The sequence below is a fragment of the Trachemys scripta genome, chromosome 15 (assembly GCF_013100865.1).
Source record: "Trachemys scripta elegans isolate TJP31775 chromosome 15, CAS_Tse_1.0, whole genome shotgun sequence".
Lineage (NCBI taxonomy): Eukaryota > Metazoa > Chordata > Testudines > Emydidae > Trachemys > Trachemys scripta.
In genome coordinates, this window is record NC_048312.1 from 25,669,818 (window position 1) to 25,685,732 (window position 15,915).

The 15,915-nt window shown below is 44.5% G+C and overlaps 1 protein-coding gene across 2 annotated transcripts in view; it reads left to right on the plus strand.

Moving 5' to 3' along the window:
* Positions 1-15,915, plus strand: part of TBX5 (T-box transcription factor 5) — a 44,658-nt gene that overhangs the window by 10,973 nt on the left and 17,770 nt on the right. For both annotated transcript variants that reach the window (XM_034791082.1, XM_034791083.1), the window contains exons 6-7: positions 642-794; positions 8,860-8,951. In XM_034791082.1, coding sequence (XP_034646973.1) covers positions 642-794; positions 8,860-8,951 — 245 coding nt within the window. The remainder of the gene's footprint in view (positions 1-641; positions 795-8,859; positions 8,952-15,915) is intronic.

Sequence of the window (15,915 nt, forward strand, 5' to 3'; positions counted from 1 at the left end):
TCCTTTCGTACTCAACCCCACCCACAAGAAATGTGACTAGCCCAGCACTAATTGTACTGCGTAGGCAGTCAAAATAAAACAGGAGACTAACCGTTCCCCTGAGATACACAGCCAGCGAGCCAAATGCTGAAATTTAAGGTCATTGCATTGCACCCGGGAGAACTGTTGGCCCAGTGGCTTTTATTAAATGTAAATATGTATGTTACACCCAGGCTCACGCGTGTCCCTCAAGTTCTCTAAAGTTCTGTTATTGCAAGATCATGTTTAGCGGGGAACAAGATTTATGGCCAGGCTGGTTGTAGATTCCTTGTTGAGATGAATTTTATATTCATTTCTGCTTCCCGTGTCAAGGGGCTGGCTTTCAGTGGAGGAGAAGGTCTGCCTTGTTCCCCAGAAAATAAGTTCAACTATTTCTACTCCTTGGGAGACCCATAAAGATGCAAAACAACCCCACACAGTTTTAGAGGGACGTGAAGTCTATGAATGATCAAACTAGCTCACTTGGGGTTTCCTCGGGCGCCTCTTTCCCAAGCGAAGCCCCCCCCCCAAAGCCCTGTCAGGGGGCTCTTGGCCTGAGGAAAGAGTGAAGGATCTAGGCCTCGATGCTTGACACCCCCCTTGTGTGTCTTTTTCTTTTTAAGATCATATTGAACTCCATGCACAAATACCAGCCCAGGCTCCATATCGTGAAAGCGGACGAGAATAACGGATTCGGCTCCAAAAACACCGCCTTCTGCACCCATGTCTTTCCGGAGACGGCCTTCATCGCCGTGACTTCCTACCAAAACCACAAGGTAAAGAGGAGGGGGGACAGCCACGCAAAGTGGAAGAGGCTGAGTGCTGGGGCAGAGGCTTCGCCCACTAACATACGCACCATTTCCCCCCCCCCCCGAATCACACAGCCCCCTTCTTTCTTTCCACAGCAGCTCAGAGGGTTTGCACTGTTCATGGGGGGGGGGGTTATTCCTGGCGTGTCAGCGATACGGTGTAAAGATGGGATTTAACGCAAGCCGGGGGGGGGGGGGGAAGGTAGTTGAACAGGATGGTTTAGCTCAGAGGTGGGGCGACCAACCCAGGAAGTGGGTTTTCTCTCCCTCCCTCCCCCCCCCGCACTCAGTCAAAGGCTTGTAATCTGGCGTTGGAGCAGGGAGCCGAGCGGTATCTGTCGCAGTTCTGCCTTATAACCCACTCTGGCTGCGTTTGCTCCTTTTGTTCTGAGAATGGGGCCTCGCTGGCAAACTCTTCGAAAGCCCCCAAGGGAGTTGCGTGACTTGTCCCTCTTCTCAGGGCTTTCGGGGCGTAGCTAAATCTCGTAAGGAAGTCAGGGGAGGCGGGTTGGAAAAAGAAACCCAGAGAAGCACTCTAAAGGCGCGGATAAAATAATACCTGGTCTTATTTTTCTGCGCAAGAAAGCCGTGAGGGGGATGGGTGTTGTGTAGAGGTCTATACACAAGTATATCGGCACATACACGTCTAGAGGCGCACAGTGATGTACACACACGTATTTATGCTTGTGACACCTGCATGGAACTTTTATGAACTATACACACTTTGCGTGTCTCCTAGTGGCTCGTCCGTAGGACGAAGTATCTGAGCTTTGGGGCGTGGTATTATTTCGATTAAAAGTTTCCGCCCGCCGGCCTGACGTCTTGTAGTGAAAGCGACCCAGCCCTGTTTGCCTTTAAACTCTTTTGGAGAGAGAGAGTCTACTCCTGACAAAACAGGTTTTCCAGCGGTGGCAAATCGCACGTGTTTCCTGCTGGAGAAGTGGTCCTAGGTGTACGATAGCAGGAAAAAAGAATGGAAGATATTTAAAAAAAAAAAAAAAAAAAGGGGGGGGGGAAGATGACAGAAGGTGAAACAGATCAAAGATAAATGGGGGACGGGGGGTTAAATTTCCCAAATAGCAATCAGGTGAGACCACTTTAGAAGGGCTGATGGGTGTGTGGATGCTTTAACTGGAGCCAGATAATCCTTAATTATTAATGCAAATATAAATTTGTGGCAAAAGAGCAGGATTAGACTAGAGGCAAACAGATTATTTTCAAAGCACCGAGGTCATGGTTAAGGTAAAATTGAATTTTAAATCCTTTTAAAAAAAAATCCTCCATAAACTGTTTATAAGTCAGGGCGAGGGCTTTTAATTACACTGCTGGACGTGTAGAATGGTTTCATTGTGTTTAAAAAGGTTAAATCATGTGGTTAATTTCAAACCAAGAACGTGTCACTTTAATACTCCGGATAAATTATGGATGTTTTCCTGGAGATGTGGCTATGAAACGCCTGAACCACTTTAAACAGGTTTCACTTTCTCAATCTCATCGGTATCGCCATCAACCCATTCGATACAAAAACAGAAATAGGTTTGTGAAGAAACAGCATCTCACTGGCACTAGGGAGAAAAAGAAAATAGCTCCAAGCCGTTAAAAACCGGGAGATGTTGGCACTGACAGAACAATCACTGCTAGCAAACTGAAGCCAAATTGAGTCTTGGCCAATTTATGGTTTAAATTATAACCCCGCTGTGGATGCTATAAAATCTGGTTTAACTTCTGGTTGATGGGTTTACCTATATTTTTATACATCTCTCTATATAAAAATAGAATTTATGGTAATAAAAAGGACAGAAAAACCACTTGAAAATGGATTTCCTATAGGAAATCAAACTCCGCTTTTGAGGTCTTAGAATTGACCTGCTCTTTGTAGAAGCAAGAAGCGTCTTGTGGGCAAATACCAACACAATCCAAGTGTTTGGGTAAACTTCCATAGAGAGGGATATTTGATTGCAAGTCGTCTGTATTTGGTTGATAAGACATGATCTGTGTATTTGCCAGTCTGGAAAACAGACAGACACACACACGGGTGGATCCCCTTTCTGTAGCCCCACAAATTCATCCAACCGCTCAGGAACAACTAAATGCTCTAAACCCAGGATAAAGACCCAATTGAGAAATTATATAACTCTTTAATGATCTACTCTAAATGGCATCTCCCTCCAGGGAAGGGAATCAAGTTTGCAGACTGCCCAGTTGTAGTAAGAGCCAGTTTTCCGAGACCCTGCACTAGCCGATATTTTAGTGCTCTGTGTGACTGAGGAGTGAAATAGTTTAACAGTATTCATATTACTCTAGCAAGGAAAAGCAAATCTCGGTGAAAACGTGGGTCTAGTTCGTTCACCGCGGGGACTGATTTCCCTTGCGGATGAGATGCGGATTGTGCAAAAGATATTTTCATGGCACAATGGTGAATATATTTATTCTCAACCTAGGTATTTGTTCAGTCGCACCCGTCTGTCTCGTTTACATATATGCACATGGATACCGGTGTGACTTGTGCGTAGGCTTTGGGTGAGCCTTGATTCTTTCCGCTGTGCGGCTATATGCAGATCGGAGCGAGTCCGTGTGCTTTATATGCTATCGAAAGACCCAACTAATTTCAGACCCGTGGATTTATTTTCCTTGCATCGCTGCATTCCCCCTGATGGATTCGGTGTTTATTTCCCCCGATAGTTTAGGCAGCCAGAAAAGATATTTAAACAAACTCGATCTCCCCCTCCCCAGCCCCATCAAGGGAGGGTGAAGCCATGAAGGAAGTTTGTCAGGTTTTCAGTGCAGTTGTCAGCAGCTCAGAGGAGACCCTCCCCCACCCCCCACAACTCCTACCCTCACCCCAGAAATATTTACCGTTAAACTAGGTCACATGCACATTTCATTTCCTTGCCGTTTGCACAATGGAGGCATGCAATCAGGTTGATGCCCAAATATTAAACTTCCCCTGCAGTTAAGGACTTCTTTTGCTGTAGCTTAAATCATTGTGTTACTCGCTCGTATTTATTAGGTACTAGCTTTCTGGTTGGGACCAGGAAATGAACCCTAATAGACAGAAATAATTAAAGTTCTGCCCTCGTGAGGGTTCTTGCCAAAGCAAGAATTCACAATTATTCTCATTAATTTTTACAACCTACTGCCCCCCTAGCTGGACCTGGGCTTTATATTGGCTCCCCCTAGGATATCCGGTTTTTTGCTTATTTTTTGGTAGGTTATTTAACATGCTTTGTAGCCCAGATCCTCTAAAGTACAGCACTAGGAAAGGACAGTCCTAGCTCAAAGGACAGCACATCCACAGATGTGCTACAGTGCACAGAGATGTGCAGAGGACAACGCACAAGCGTACATTGTAACAGCACGTCTTCACACACGTCATTAGATATGTACCAAATGTGTCCTATTTTCCACTTATGTATACACACACACGACTCAAAACCTCTATTAAAAGAGCACTGCAATCTTAAATGAAGTCAAGCACTCAGCCATTAGGAAATGCCAGTAGGACGGTTGCCTGGGCAATATTAATTTGGCCTCCATGCCTATGCATTATTGTAGAGTCTCCAATTGCAGGATCATACTTCCCCTTTTTCACCAGGCCCCTGCCTCTTTCAGCACACATGATGGATGGTGCTCAATTTTGAGCAGCTATTCAATTTTGTTTCATACCAATTGTTTGGTATATGGCCCCAGGCCTTATTTCCTGCACATTGTTCACATCTAGCTCTGAAGACAGGGTTACTAATTTTCTTCAGGGAGTCTATGGCACTCATCACTACAATATCTGAATGCTTCACAAACATCTATGTGAGGTGAAGGGTTTGTATTACCCATTTTTCAGATCAGGACTGGAGGCAGGCAGAGGGAGAGGGAGAGGAGCTTGCTGATTTTGGATACCCGATTTGAGATGCCTGGGACCTGGTTTTTCAGAGTACTTAGCATTAGAGCATTTTATATGTTCAAAGCTCAGCAATTCTGCACTTCAACCCCAGGGAGTCGAGTCAGGCACCCAGAAAGTGAGGAACACACAATTACTGATCACTTGTTTAAGTGACGTGCCCAGCATCACAAAGGAACTCTGTGGCAGAGGCAGGGATAGACTCCAGCTCTCCAGGGGATTGTTCAACCACCTTAACCAGGAGGCCCTCCTTATGCTTCTTGTGATCTCTTGCCTCCTTTACTACCTACCTTTCAACCTCTGCTACAAATGAGGCAGGGGTCCTACAGATGACAGCTTCCTTTCTTTCACAACCCTGATTCATCCCCAGAGCACCATACATCCTGTGCACTCTGAACAAGGCAAGGAAAAGAACTGTATGGTCACATGCGCATCAGCAAGCTTGAAACCTTTAGCTCCACCTCACAGACCTCTGCCACTTGAGCTAATGGAGTAACTGATAGCAGTAGTAGGTTATCATCCTCTATGGGGACCAGCACTAGAAGGGGATGACATTTTACCAGTAGGTTTCACAGATATTTGCCAACAGCAGAGGAATGGTGAGACTCAAATCTTGGGTTCCATTTTGGGCTCTGCCACATCCTCTCCAACCTGTCCCATCCTCTTCCCCACTTCTGGTTCCTTATCCCAGTCTTCTCACCGACCTACTCCCAAATCTCCTCAGGTTACTCATCCCAGTCTCCTTGCCCAGCCAGTCCCAGTTCCCACCTCCCACTACCCACCTCCCACTACAACTTGTCCCCAGATTCCTTCCCAGTGTATCCCAGTTCTTCTGTCCTGGCTCCTCATCCTATAGGTCCCCCCATCCCCATCCCCCAGTCCTAGTCTCCCACCCGGTTCTTAATCCAATCTCAGGGTTCCTTCCAGTCTGTCCCCAGATCCTTGTCTAGTCATCCCCATTCCTGGCTGTTTGTCCCAGTCTCCTTGCCCAGCTAGTATCAGTTGCTTTTCTACACCCCAATTTCTTGTCTGGTCTGTCTCCCCTCCCTCTGCAACCCCCACCACCCAACTAGTTCCTAGTCCCAGGCTCCTTGTCCAACCAATCCAAGTCTCCATCTCATTTCTCTCACCAGCTCCCAGCCCCAGTCTTCTTGTCCAGCCAGTCTCAGTCTGTCTCCCACTCCCTCCCATTGTCAGGTCACCAGATTCCTTATCCCAATATACTTCTTTCCCTCCCCCAGGTCTAGGATTTGTTCTCTCTGCATTCAAATCAGACAGCTTCCTCTCCACACTGCCTGGGTACCAGCAGGGGTGTCATTGAGAGCACAGGAAAGACAGGCTCCCTGTCTGCAGTTCCAGCCCCCAGCCCCACCCTGACCTGGAACAGTTGTGAATAGCCATTACAGGGAGAGTCCAGTTCAGCCTGTCATTCTGGACTAGAATACACTCAGGGCAAATCTACACTGCAAAATTAAGTCAACTTAAGTTACTCCAATGTACAGCCACCGCAATAATTAAATTGCTCTTGCATGTCCACATTAGACTTCTTGTGTCAGGGATGCATGTCCTCCCCAGGAGCGCTTGCACTGATTTAGCTCTCAGAGTGGGGCATTGGGGGACAGCTTCTGAAAGCCAGCAACAAATCGATGTAAGCAACGCAATGGCTTGCACTGACACTGTTGACCTAACTACATTGACTTAAGTGCTATGCTTCTTGCAGAGGTAGAGTTAAGTCAAGTCAGGGGAGTGGGCAAGTTACATTGGTGGGAGCTACATTTTAGTGTAGATACTTTCAGAGTTAGTCTGGATGAAGTATTGTCAATGAAGATGGACACTTCAGATTTGAGCTGTTAAATTGAAAAGTCTAATGAACATGTGCAAACTGCATTTTTTCCAAAGGATTATAACTGGGCCAAAATTTGGGCAGATTTTCAGAGGGACAGGAAAAGACATCTCCCTGTCAAAGGATCCCCCCCTTGCAAAATTTTTGAGACCCTGCTCCAAAATATAGGGAGGCTAGCATTTGAGAGAAAAGATCGTCAGATTTTTAAGATGGGCAAAACATTATCTCCTAGCTTTGTTTTAAAAAAAAAAAAAAAAAAAAAAAAATGGCTGCATTCTGTTGGCTGAAACTAAAACCAAACCAACAAATGCCTGAGGAAGACAGTGGCATGGAAAATGTGAGTTCTAATGGTTAAAGTTAAAAGCAACTGAAAATGGTGTTTTATAATGAGAAGTGTTGGGCAACATTAATAGGTGGCACTACCAGCACAATGATCTAAAACTGTACATCTATAAAAATATATATATAGAATGGAAGTGTATGTAAACATTTTTCTCAAATGTTGTTATAATTATGGACAGTTTTAAAGGTGACCCTTTATATGCAAGTCCTTCCATAAACTCTGTTCAGAAGTACTTTGTGCCCAGTTTATCATAGAGAAATAGTAAAGCAAAGATTAATCTATAGGTCAGGTGAGACCTTTGACAACAGTTTCCTTCAGTTAACCCTCCGCTGCTCCCAAAGTAATACAGTATTTAAAGCCCTGTTTTATTGCATAATGTTGTCCTGGGCATTCAGTCGGACTTTATGGGAGTTGCCTTTACTTTTTCATAAAATGATGTAATTGACTGACTTAGAAAGTGGAAAAAAAAAACCTATCAAAGTCAGTGGCAATTAGATTGAGTGTCATTAAGCCAAAATGGGTTCAGAAGAAGTTAATTTACATCGGTTCACTTGCTGTCAATGCTTTTCTGAGGTGACAAGTCAGACTAAAATGAGCCAAATATTCTGATCATGCTCTTTCTTAAAATGAAAACAGTGCAGCTCCCCGTAAAGTCTGCTTATAATGAATTCAAGAGCTAGGACCCAATTCAAAGCCCACTGGCTAATGGAAAGGCTCCTCTTGACCTCAGTGGGCATTAGATCAGGCACCTAACAAGGGCTTTAGGTCACTTACTGTATTTTTTTTTTAAACTTCTCTTGGGGCCCAAATCTATGAACACACATTAATCACTGCTCATGTGAACAGTCCCACTGAAGGCTGTGGGACGACTGACTCACATACTTAAGCATTCACACTGCAGGGCTCTAATATTTTCATGGAAATTTTGAGAGAGAAGTATGTGTTTTGGTACCAGTATAATAACCCCAACTTACAAAGGAACTTCGCTCACTCAAGCAACTATTCCCATTGTGTTTAGCAAGTAAGAACTATTTACTTGTATTCTGCAACACCATGCCCACGTGAACAATGGGAGTTTAGCCACTGACTTCAATAGAGCCCAGATTTCATCCATGGATTCTTGCAAAGGTTGTGACCTTGCAAAGACTTATGCACATGCTTAACTTTGTATACATGAGAAGTCCCACAGAACTCAAATGGAATGACTGTTCACATGTGTCAAGTTAAACAAGTACAGAATAAGGACCTCTGCAGTTAACCAGCTTCAGCAGGAGTCTATATTGGAGGCAGCATGGTCTAGTGTCAAGAGCAGAATCCTGAGAACTAGGAGACCTAGTCTATTTTCATATCCGCTGCTGTCAGGTTGTGCTGCCCTGAGCAAAAAGTGCCAGTTTCCTCAGTTAGAAAATGGGGATATTACCCATCTTTGTGACATGCAGTGGGGAACTCTTAGTGCACTCCAGCAAGGTCTACACGGGCCAGTTAGTGCACAACATGTGGGTGTGTTTTAGAATTTACACCCCACACCATGTAGACAAGCCCTGAGATGAAAGGCACTGTGGGTATCTGTTGATTGATATAAGAGGGGGAAAATTCCTGTTCACTTCAGTTATGTCTGCTCAGATATAATAGATGTTTAGAAAAATGGGTCCATAATCTTGTGGAGTCCTCTAGGTGCTACCACAATATAAATTACCAGCTTAAACTCAAATACAAAGCAATTGTCATCTGAAGAAAGGGCTAATTCTGGTAAACCCTTACTCCAGTAAGTGTCTTTACTCAATTTTATCATAAGAGTTGCATAACAAAGCCTAAGAAAGAGGGGGTGTTGACGGAGGACTTCTTGTCAGCTCCGAGATTTCAAATTCTAGGAAACTCGATTTGTAATGCCTAATTCTTTGGAGCAGGAATGAAATGCTCACAGTAAACCACTTCTGGTTCCTTCCTTCAGATAACCCAGTTAAAGATTGAAAACAATCCCTTTGCTAAAGGATTTCGAGGTAGTGACGACATGGAGCTACACAGAATGTCAAGAATGCAAAGGTAAAATATTTATACATGCGGTATGAAAAAATGTATTGCCATTGCAGCAATTTACTGCATACGCATTACTTTAGTTTGTCAAATTTAGTCCTCAATCCTGCAAACATTTATGTATATGCTTAACTTCATGAAAAACTGGTCAAGACTGAAAATAGAAAAGGATACGAGCTGTCTTGATCGTGGTTTACAAGGACCTACACGGGGAGAAGATTTCTAATATCCGAGTTCTTTAATCTAGCAGACAAAGCAGAACAAGATCCAATGTCTGGAAGCTGAAGCCAGACAAATTCAGATGAGAAAGAAGGTAGTTAACAATTGGAACAACTTAAATAGGGACACGATGGATTCTGCTGGCGATTGGATGTCTGTCTAAAAGACCTGTTTTAGCTCAACCACAAGCAGTTGACTTGATGCAGGAATCACTGGATGAGGCTCTGACCTGTGTTCTGCAGGAGGTCAGACTAGATTATCAGAATGGTCCCTTTTAGCCTTAAGGTCTAAGAATCTATTAACTTGATTCACTCCATTGCACTCCGAGCTCCCATGTGTAAAGTTACTCACGTGTGCAAGCATTGGCAGGATCAGAGCCTTAATGGCTATGTAAATCATACTGCTAGATAACAAATAATGTCTCTGATGCTGCAAACACTTAGACATGTGACTAATCTTATGCAACTGAACATGTGAGTAAATTTGTCCAAGTGTTTGTAGGCTCACATCCAAGAGAGCCAAAAATAAAAAAAGCTGCCTTATTCGCCTCCGAATCCACCTTTGCGATAATCAGACTGTCCTGTGATCCCTTATCATGCAACCTTTCTAACAGCTACACAGATCCTGGCAGGTGGCGTCAATATTTTTAGTCCACTGAAAAATGAAATAGCTTTTCCTTCCCTACTTACACCTCCTTTTAAACTTGGACAATCATGTCCTGACAAGTTTTTGTTGTTCAGTTACCCTCCAGCTTTGGTAAATGGAAAGTCTTGAACCTTTACATGAATTACTATTTTTCTATGGGGTGAAACACTGAAGACTATTAGAAAAACTTCATGTCATCTGAAAATCATGGCCATGCTGAGCTGGTGCTAAAGTCAGTGAATAGTTTTATGCAATCCTGTGGTTGTTGATCTAGTGAACAGAGTCTTGGAAATACACACACAGTGGGAACTGGAGTAGTTGAAAGGGTTAAGATACAGTGCCAACTCTGCAGAATATTTTCTGATGCTTAGTTTGCTTCCTAAACAATTTACCATATGGCAGAGGACAAAAAGCACCTTGACATTTTCACAAAGAAGTTCTTTTGGAGAAGGGTGGAGTAAGATGGTTATTTTGAAATAAAGAACCATTCAGAGAGAGTGAGAGAGAGACACAAGTTTTAAAGTGATGGGTCAGATGCGTAGCTCCATCGATGTCAATGGAGCTGCATCCATTTATGCCAGCTGAAAACATTGCTGCACTAAACGTATCAGGCTACTTGTTATAAAAAAGGAGCTGAAAAGATGTAAAAATAGACCACTAGAAATCGGTGACCTATCATCTTGCTGGGTAATGTAGCCATGGATAGAATTAATTTTTCATGATGAAGGAAGGGCAACGCTATCTTCTTCTAGTTAGAGCTCACTTCTGTTGTGTTTTAAATACGGGTCTGTGGTTATTGAAGGAGGACATGTAATGTAAGACAGCAGAGCAAGTAGAACCAAAACAATTTGCAAAGCCAAGATGAGGTCCAGGACAGGAGGGGAGCATCTGCTGGTTATGGATTCCTGGTTCTCATACTTGTCCCCACATTAGATCATGGTGGGGTTTAAGGGATCATACCCCAACTGAGGATCCACCTCAGCACAGACTTTCCTGCCCCAGACATGTCCCCTGGTACATAGGTTGGAGGGGAGAGGGTGCAGGGACATTAAACAAGGGGACTTCTCAGCTGCCCAGGTCTGGCTGCTCCCCAGCATCTTTGCACTACCAAAGTGGTAGAAAAGGGACCAAAAGGCAGGAGAGAATTTGGCCTATTGGGTCTGACTTCTGAAGTTGGTCTGAGTTTTGACATTAAGTTCAGTTGGAGTAGGACAGGCCCATTACCACCTAAAAACCCACCCCCACCACCATGAGCACGCTCTTCCTTGTGGGCAACCTTAGAAAAGAGCAAGTATAGAACAGTCATGTGTCTTGAATGACCCTGTCTCTGGCAGGGTGACCCCTTCAGGTCAGGTGAGAGACATGCTGGCAGTGTCATCACTGTATGTGTTCTGTGCAGCCAATATGAACCTTTTCATGGTAAAAGACGCAGGACAGGACTCTGCAGTCCGTAGGGACCTGGAGACTTTAGGGAGTCCTGGATTTAGGAGAGGAATGGGGCTGATGGAAATGCAGAGTGGTAGAATGTGTGCCCATAGTGGGGGCACTACATTCCAAAGCCAACAATGAGCCAAGATCCATGGGAATATGCAGCAGGATCTCTGTAGTGCTCAGGCTCTTTGTAGAGAACCAGTCCCTCCGACTCTGGACTCGCCAAACAGCTCCCCCACCCACACCATGGTACCAGCTAAGCCTACCTTGATTTACCACCACTTTCTGCTCCACAGCTGCCTGTGTTTTGCTGAGCCCCCATCTACAGTGGGGAATGTAGAGTCTACAGCACAATCCTGCTACTCTGAGTAGTACTGATATCCAAGGTTATTTTGGTGCAAATTCACCATTTGGGGGAAGGAATATGCCTGTACCATGGGACTTCTCCCCCCAGCTCCGCCCCCAACTGCCTGGACATGCATGTTTTTCTAACCAGCCTTTCAGACACATGGATGTTTTAGCAGTTGGGAACGGTCAGCGATGTAGAACATGTATGCATATGTATGAGTTTGAGAGAACATCCCCCTAGCTGCTGTCCTCTCTGCATGGCACCTCCATGGGTTTGGTCTCCTCCACATACACAGCAGAAGTGAGCATATAGGCCTGTCCAAGTAAAAGACTTCAGTCAACTGGGTGATCAAGCCAACACCTTTCAACAACAGGTAATTCATATGCAAAGAATAGACTAGGTCTGCAGTGAGATCCAAATTCTAGTTAATGCAGCCCTCCAATACAGGTTTATCTTCCCCTCCATTAGCAACAGGACTATTCATGGTCATGTCAGTTGCATATATACTTTAGGAGTACATACCTTGTGAGCTTTAGTTTGGGAGATCAAATCTGTTACTTTCATAGTAAGAAAAAGGTGCGTGTGTGTGTGTTATATATAACACACACACACTTACACTTGTTTGCCTGTTGTGTTCATGCTGAAATTCAAAACTAATTCAGATGAAAGTTTGTGTCATTTTAATGCTCGGAAATTTTAGGCAAATTATTTCTCACATTCATACCTCAGACAGTGGAGGATTGTTAGGGCATATTTCACCCTAGAGCTTTGTCTTCAACTTCCTCATAGTGCCAGTGAGAATTAAGCCTGGAGATCACATGCAGAACGTTCTGCATAGATCCACAACAGATTAAATTAAAGCAGAGATCCGCACTGTGCATTCCAGAGTAGAAGTTTGCCCTTAAACTTCTCCACGCATGAGCCCATGGAGGTGTATTAATAAACTATATCTACCGAGTGATTTTGGGGAGAGGGCATTGCCTCAGGAGTTCAGATTTTTGTACCTGCAGCTAATAGAATCGAGGGCGGGAAGAGAGTTTGCAGGTTCAGGGCTGAAGCACAGTAAAAACCACATTCTCATTTTGAATCTTTTGCTGAGCACCTGCAGCTCCTGTTGACTTTGAGTGGAGTCACAGGCGCTCAGCCCTTCGGAAAAATCAAGTCCTAATTACCATTCAAACGAATTCAGGTGTACTTCGTTTCACATTTGGGAAGTTCTTGTTTGTGGGAAAATATATATATATGAAAGCAAAACACTGAATGACTTAAATGGCTATCACTGGCTTTTATAACGTGTGACGAAGTTCTAGAATGGGGCATACAACAGTAGAAGAGGCTTGGCATTGTATAGGGGTCTTTCCCTAACAGAGATAAAGGGCCATCTTTTGTTTTGAGTAGTAGAACTACAGAGTAACTGCCTTGTTCCAGAGTAATTGCATTGGCTTCAAAGGCATTGCTCTGGATATATATTGGTGTGACCAAAAGCAGACTCTGGGCCAACATCTTCTATCATGGCAGTGTCTAGATTTGACCTTTCGAGAACAGTTTACAGCACTAAATGGGGAGATGCCCCTTGGTTTGTGCAGTAGGATGAGCAATATGGACCAAGAGTTAGTGCCAGGATTCCATAGCTGAGACGTGCAGGTCAGCGTGTGTGTTGGTGCTGGTGGAATTTTTGGGTGAATCTGAGGACTCACCAAGGAGAGTCTGCTCAGGATGACATGCTGACACCAGATCTCTTGGCTAGGTCCATCATGCTTGATGCAACTGGGGTTTGTTCCATTGCAAGCTATCATCTTACCATTGCATTTTCATTTCCCATGCTCTGGCTCAATGAAATCTCAGCAGCTTCATGTGTCACCTTAGACACTTCCCCTAGTGTGGGGGTTTTCTCTTGGGTTACCATGATCACCCCTGGTGGGGAGATGTTGCTCAGCCCCTACTCTGCCAAGCTGACTCCAATAGAAGGTTGCCTGGGTAAGGACTGACTACAAACCCAGGGCCTGATGCATATAGTTCATTGACATTCAGGTCCAGAGTAAGACTAAGGAATTGGTCCATGGGTACCACTCCAACATGCTCTGCAGATACTACAATAAGAGTTGCAAAATCTCCATTAGGGAAGCATAATATTGCTGATGCTTCCTTCACAGCTCTGGTGCTCAGTTACAGGGCAGCCATCCAGCCAGACAATATCTCCAGAAGGTCACCACAGTTAAATGCTAATTAATACCGACATCAAAATTTCCAGGGCACCTTCCTATTCCCCTGCCCCTCCCCATACTCACATTCAGCAACAGTTAAGACTAGATATTTAGCCTGAAAACATTAGCGCTAAAGAGTTTGCATCAGGCATAAATGTAACCATTTGAGTAGGATGTATGCCCCCTATGCCCCAGCTTTTCGCTTGCCTATTGATCCCTCACCTTAGTATAGCTCTAGGTCTCCTGTATTCTCTATTCTGGTTCATAAGAATGGCCATACTACGTCAGAACAATGGTTCATCTAGGCCAGTGTCCTGTCTTCTGACTCTGGCCAATGCCAGGTGATTCAGAGGGAATGAACAGAACAGGCACTCAAGTGATCCATCCTCTGTCACCCACTCCCAGCTTCTGGTGAACTCCCCCACCGCACTGCAACTCCCCTCCTCTGCCCCCATCAGGCTGCACTTCTGGTATCAGGTGTTGTGTGTGGAAGTGTTAAGTGTTAAACTACTACCTGCACCTGTCCAAACTGGTCTCATTAAATCACCTCTCAAACGAGGAGGCAGGGGGAGGATGGGATATTGGATAGCGATGTGGAGTGCACAGCTGTGGAGATGAATAGTGCAGCCCTACCAACTCTCCCAACTTCCAGCTCATTCCATTACGTAACCCAGCCACTCGGTTGCTTTCCATGGCGCTGGCCTGATAGCTCAGGGAGGGGGGATTTTGTAGGAGATCAGGGAGTCATTTGGCCAGGGAAGGCAGTGTGTCATAGCTTTTCCTCTGACTTCCCTCAGAATGGAGATTAACTAAATTCAGGATCCCAGGACACACTCCCAAGAATGCTTCTAAGACACCTGTTTTTAGTTATACAGGTAACTATTATGCAAATATTAAAATTATGCAAATTTACACTCAACAGGCTTTTTTGTTGGGGGATGGTATGTTAATGAATTTCTCTTCCTCTTTCTGCATCAGTTGTGTCTAACCTCCATTCCTCTCCTGACCCCTGTTCCGAGCAACAAACAAAAAATTGGCCTAAAATCAAACACCTTTGTGCCAAATATGCACATCTGCACTTAGGTCCATCCCCAGTTTTGACTCTGCAGCTATAGAGGGGGCTGGTAAACATAAGCCCCCTCTGCTTAAGATAGAGGACCAGGTAAGAGTTAAAGATCCCATGACTCTCTTCAAAAAAAGAGAGAAGGATAACCTCAGCGTCCTGGCCAACCTTTCAATAAAACCATTCCTGATTGCCCAAGGCTGCACGTGAGTGATAAATCAGTGGATATGACCCGTTGGGTTTGCAGTTAGCTATTGCACTCACCTTATTGACCTTAGGAACATAGGACTTGTCAGACCGGACCAGACCCAAGGTCCATCTAGCCCAGTATTTGGTCTCGGACACTGGCCAGTACAAGATGCTTTGGAGGAAAGTGTAGATCTCACAGTAGAAATGGAATAATCTGCCCTCACATCAGGTCTCATCCTGATCTCTATTAGAGATTGGTGTAAGCCCTGCAGCATGAGGTTTTAATCTCCCTTCCAAATTTTTGTTTAAACAAATTAGGATAACTCTGGATAGTCTTGATATTTGTTGCCTGCCTTGGGGCACCTTTTGTAGAAGAGGTACCTTATAAAACCAAATTTTACTTAAGGACATGCCAGTTGCTTTGCTTCATGTAAGTGGGGCGTGGACCTCTCTGCAGTCAGCAAAGTGGCACAACACTCACATGTGAGGTTCTATGAAGATTCAATTTCAGTTTGCAAAATCAAATGAAGCTGTTTGACTTTCAGTGCTGCAAACTCTGCTGGAGAGCTGAAAATCCAATTGTGCTTCTTGTGCCTCCTAAACGCACAACAGCAAATAACTGCTGGGCTGCCTCCCTGCAACGCAAAACGCTAATGTACTTAAAAGCTACTGTCAAGCTGGAACTGAGGATCCTTCCAGCATTGGGGAATCTTGGACTTAGCATAGTGGTTGTATCTGGTTTGGCTGGGGAAAGGGAACTGGAGAGGGGACAAGAGCTTGATGCGCTCTGTTAATTTCCAGCAAGGAGAACATTCTTTAGGGACCATTCCATCTGGCGTAAGCTAGAGCAGCCCTAGGGCTGCTCTAACTTGC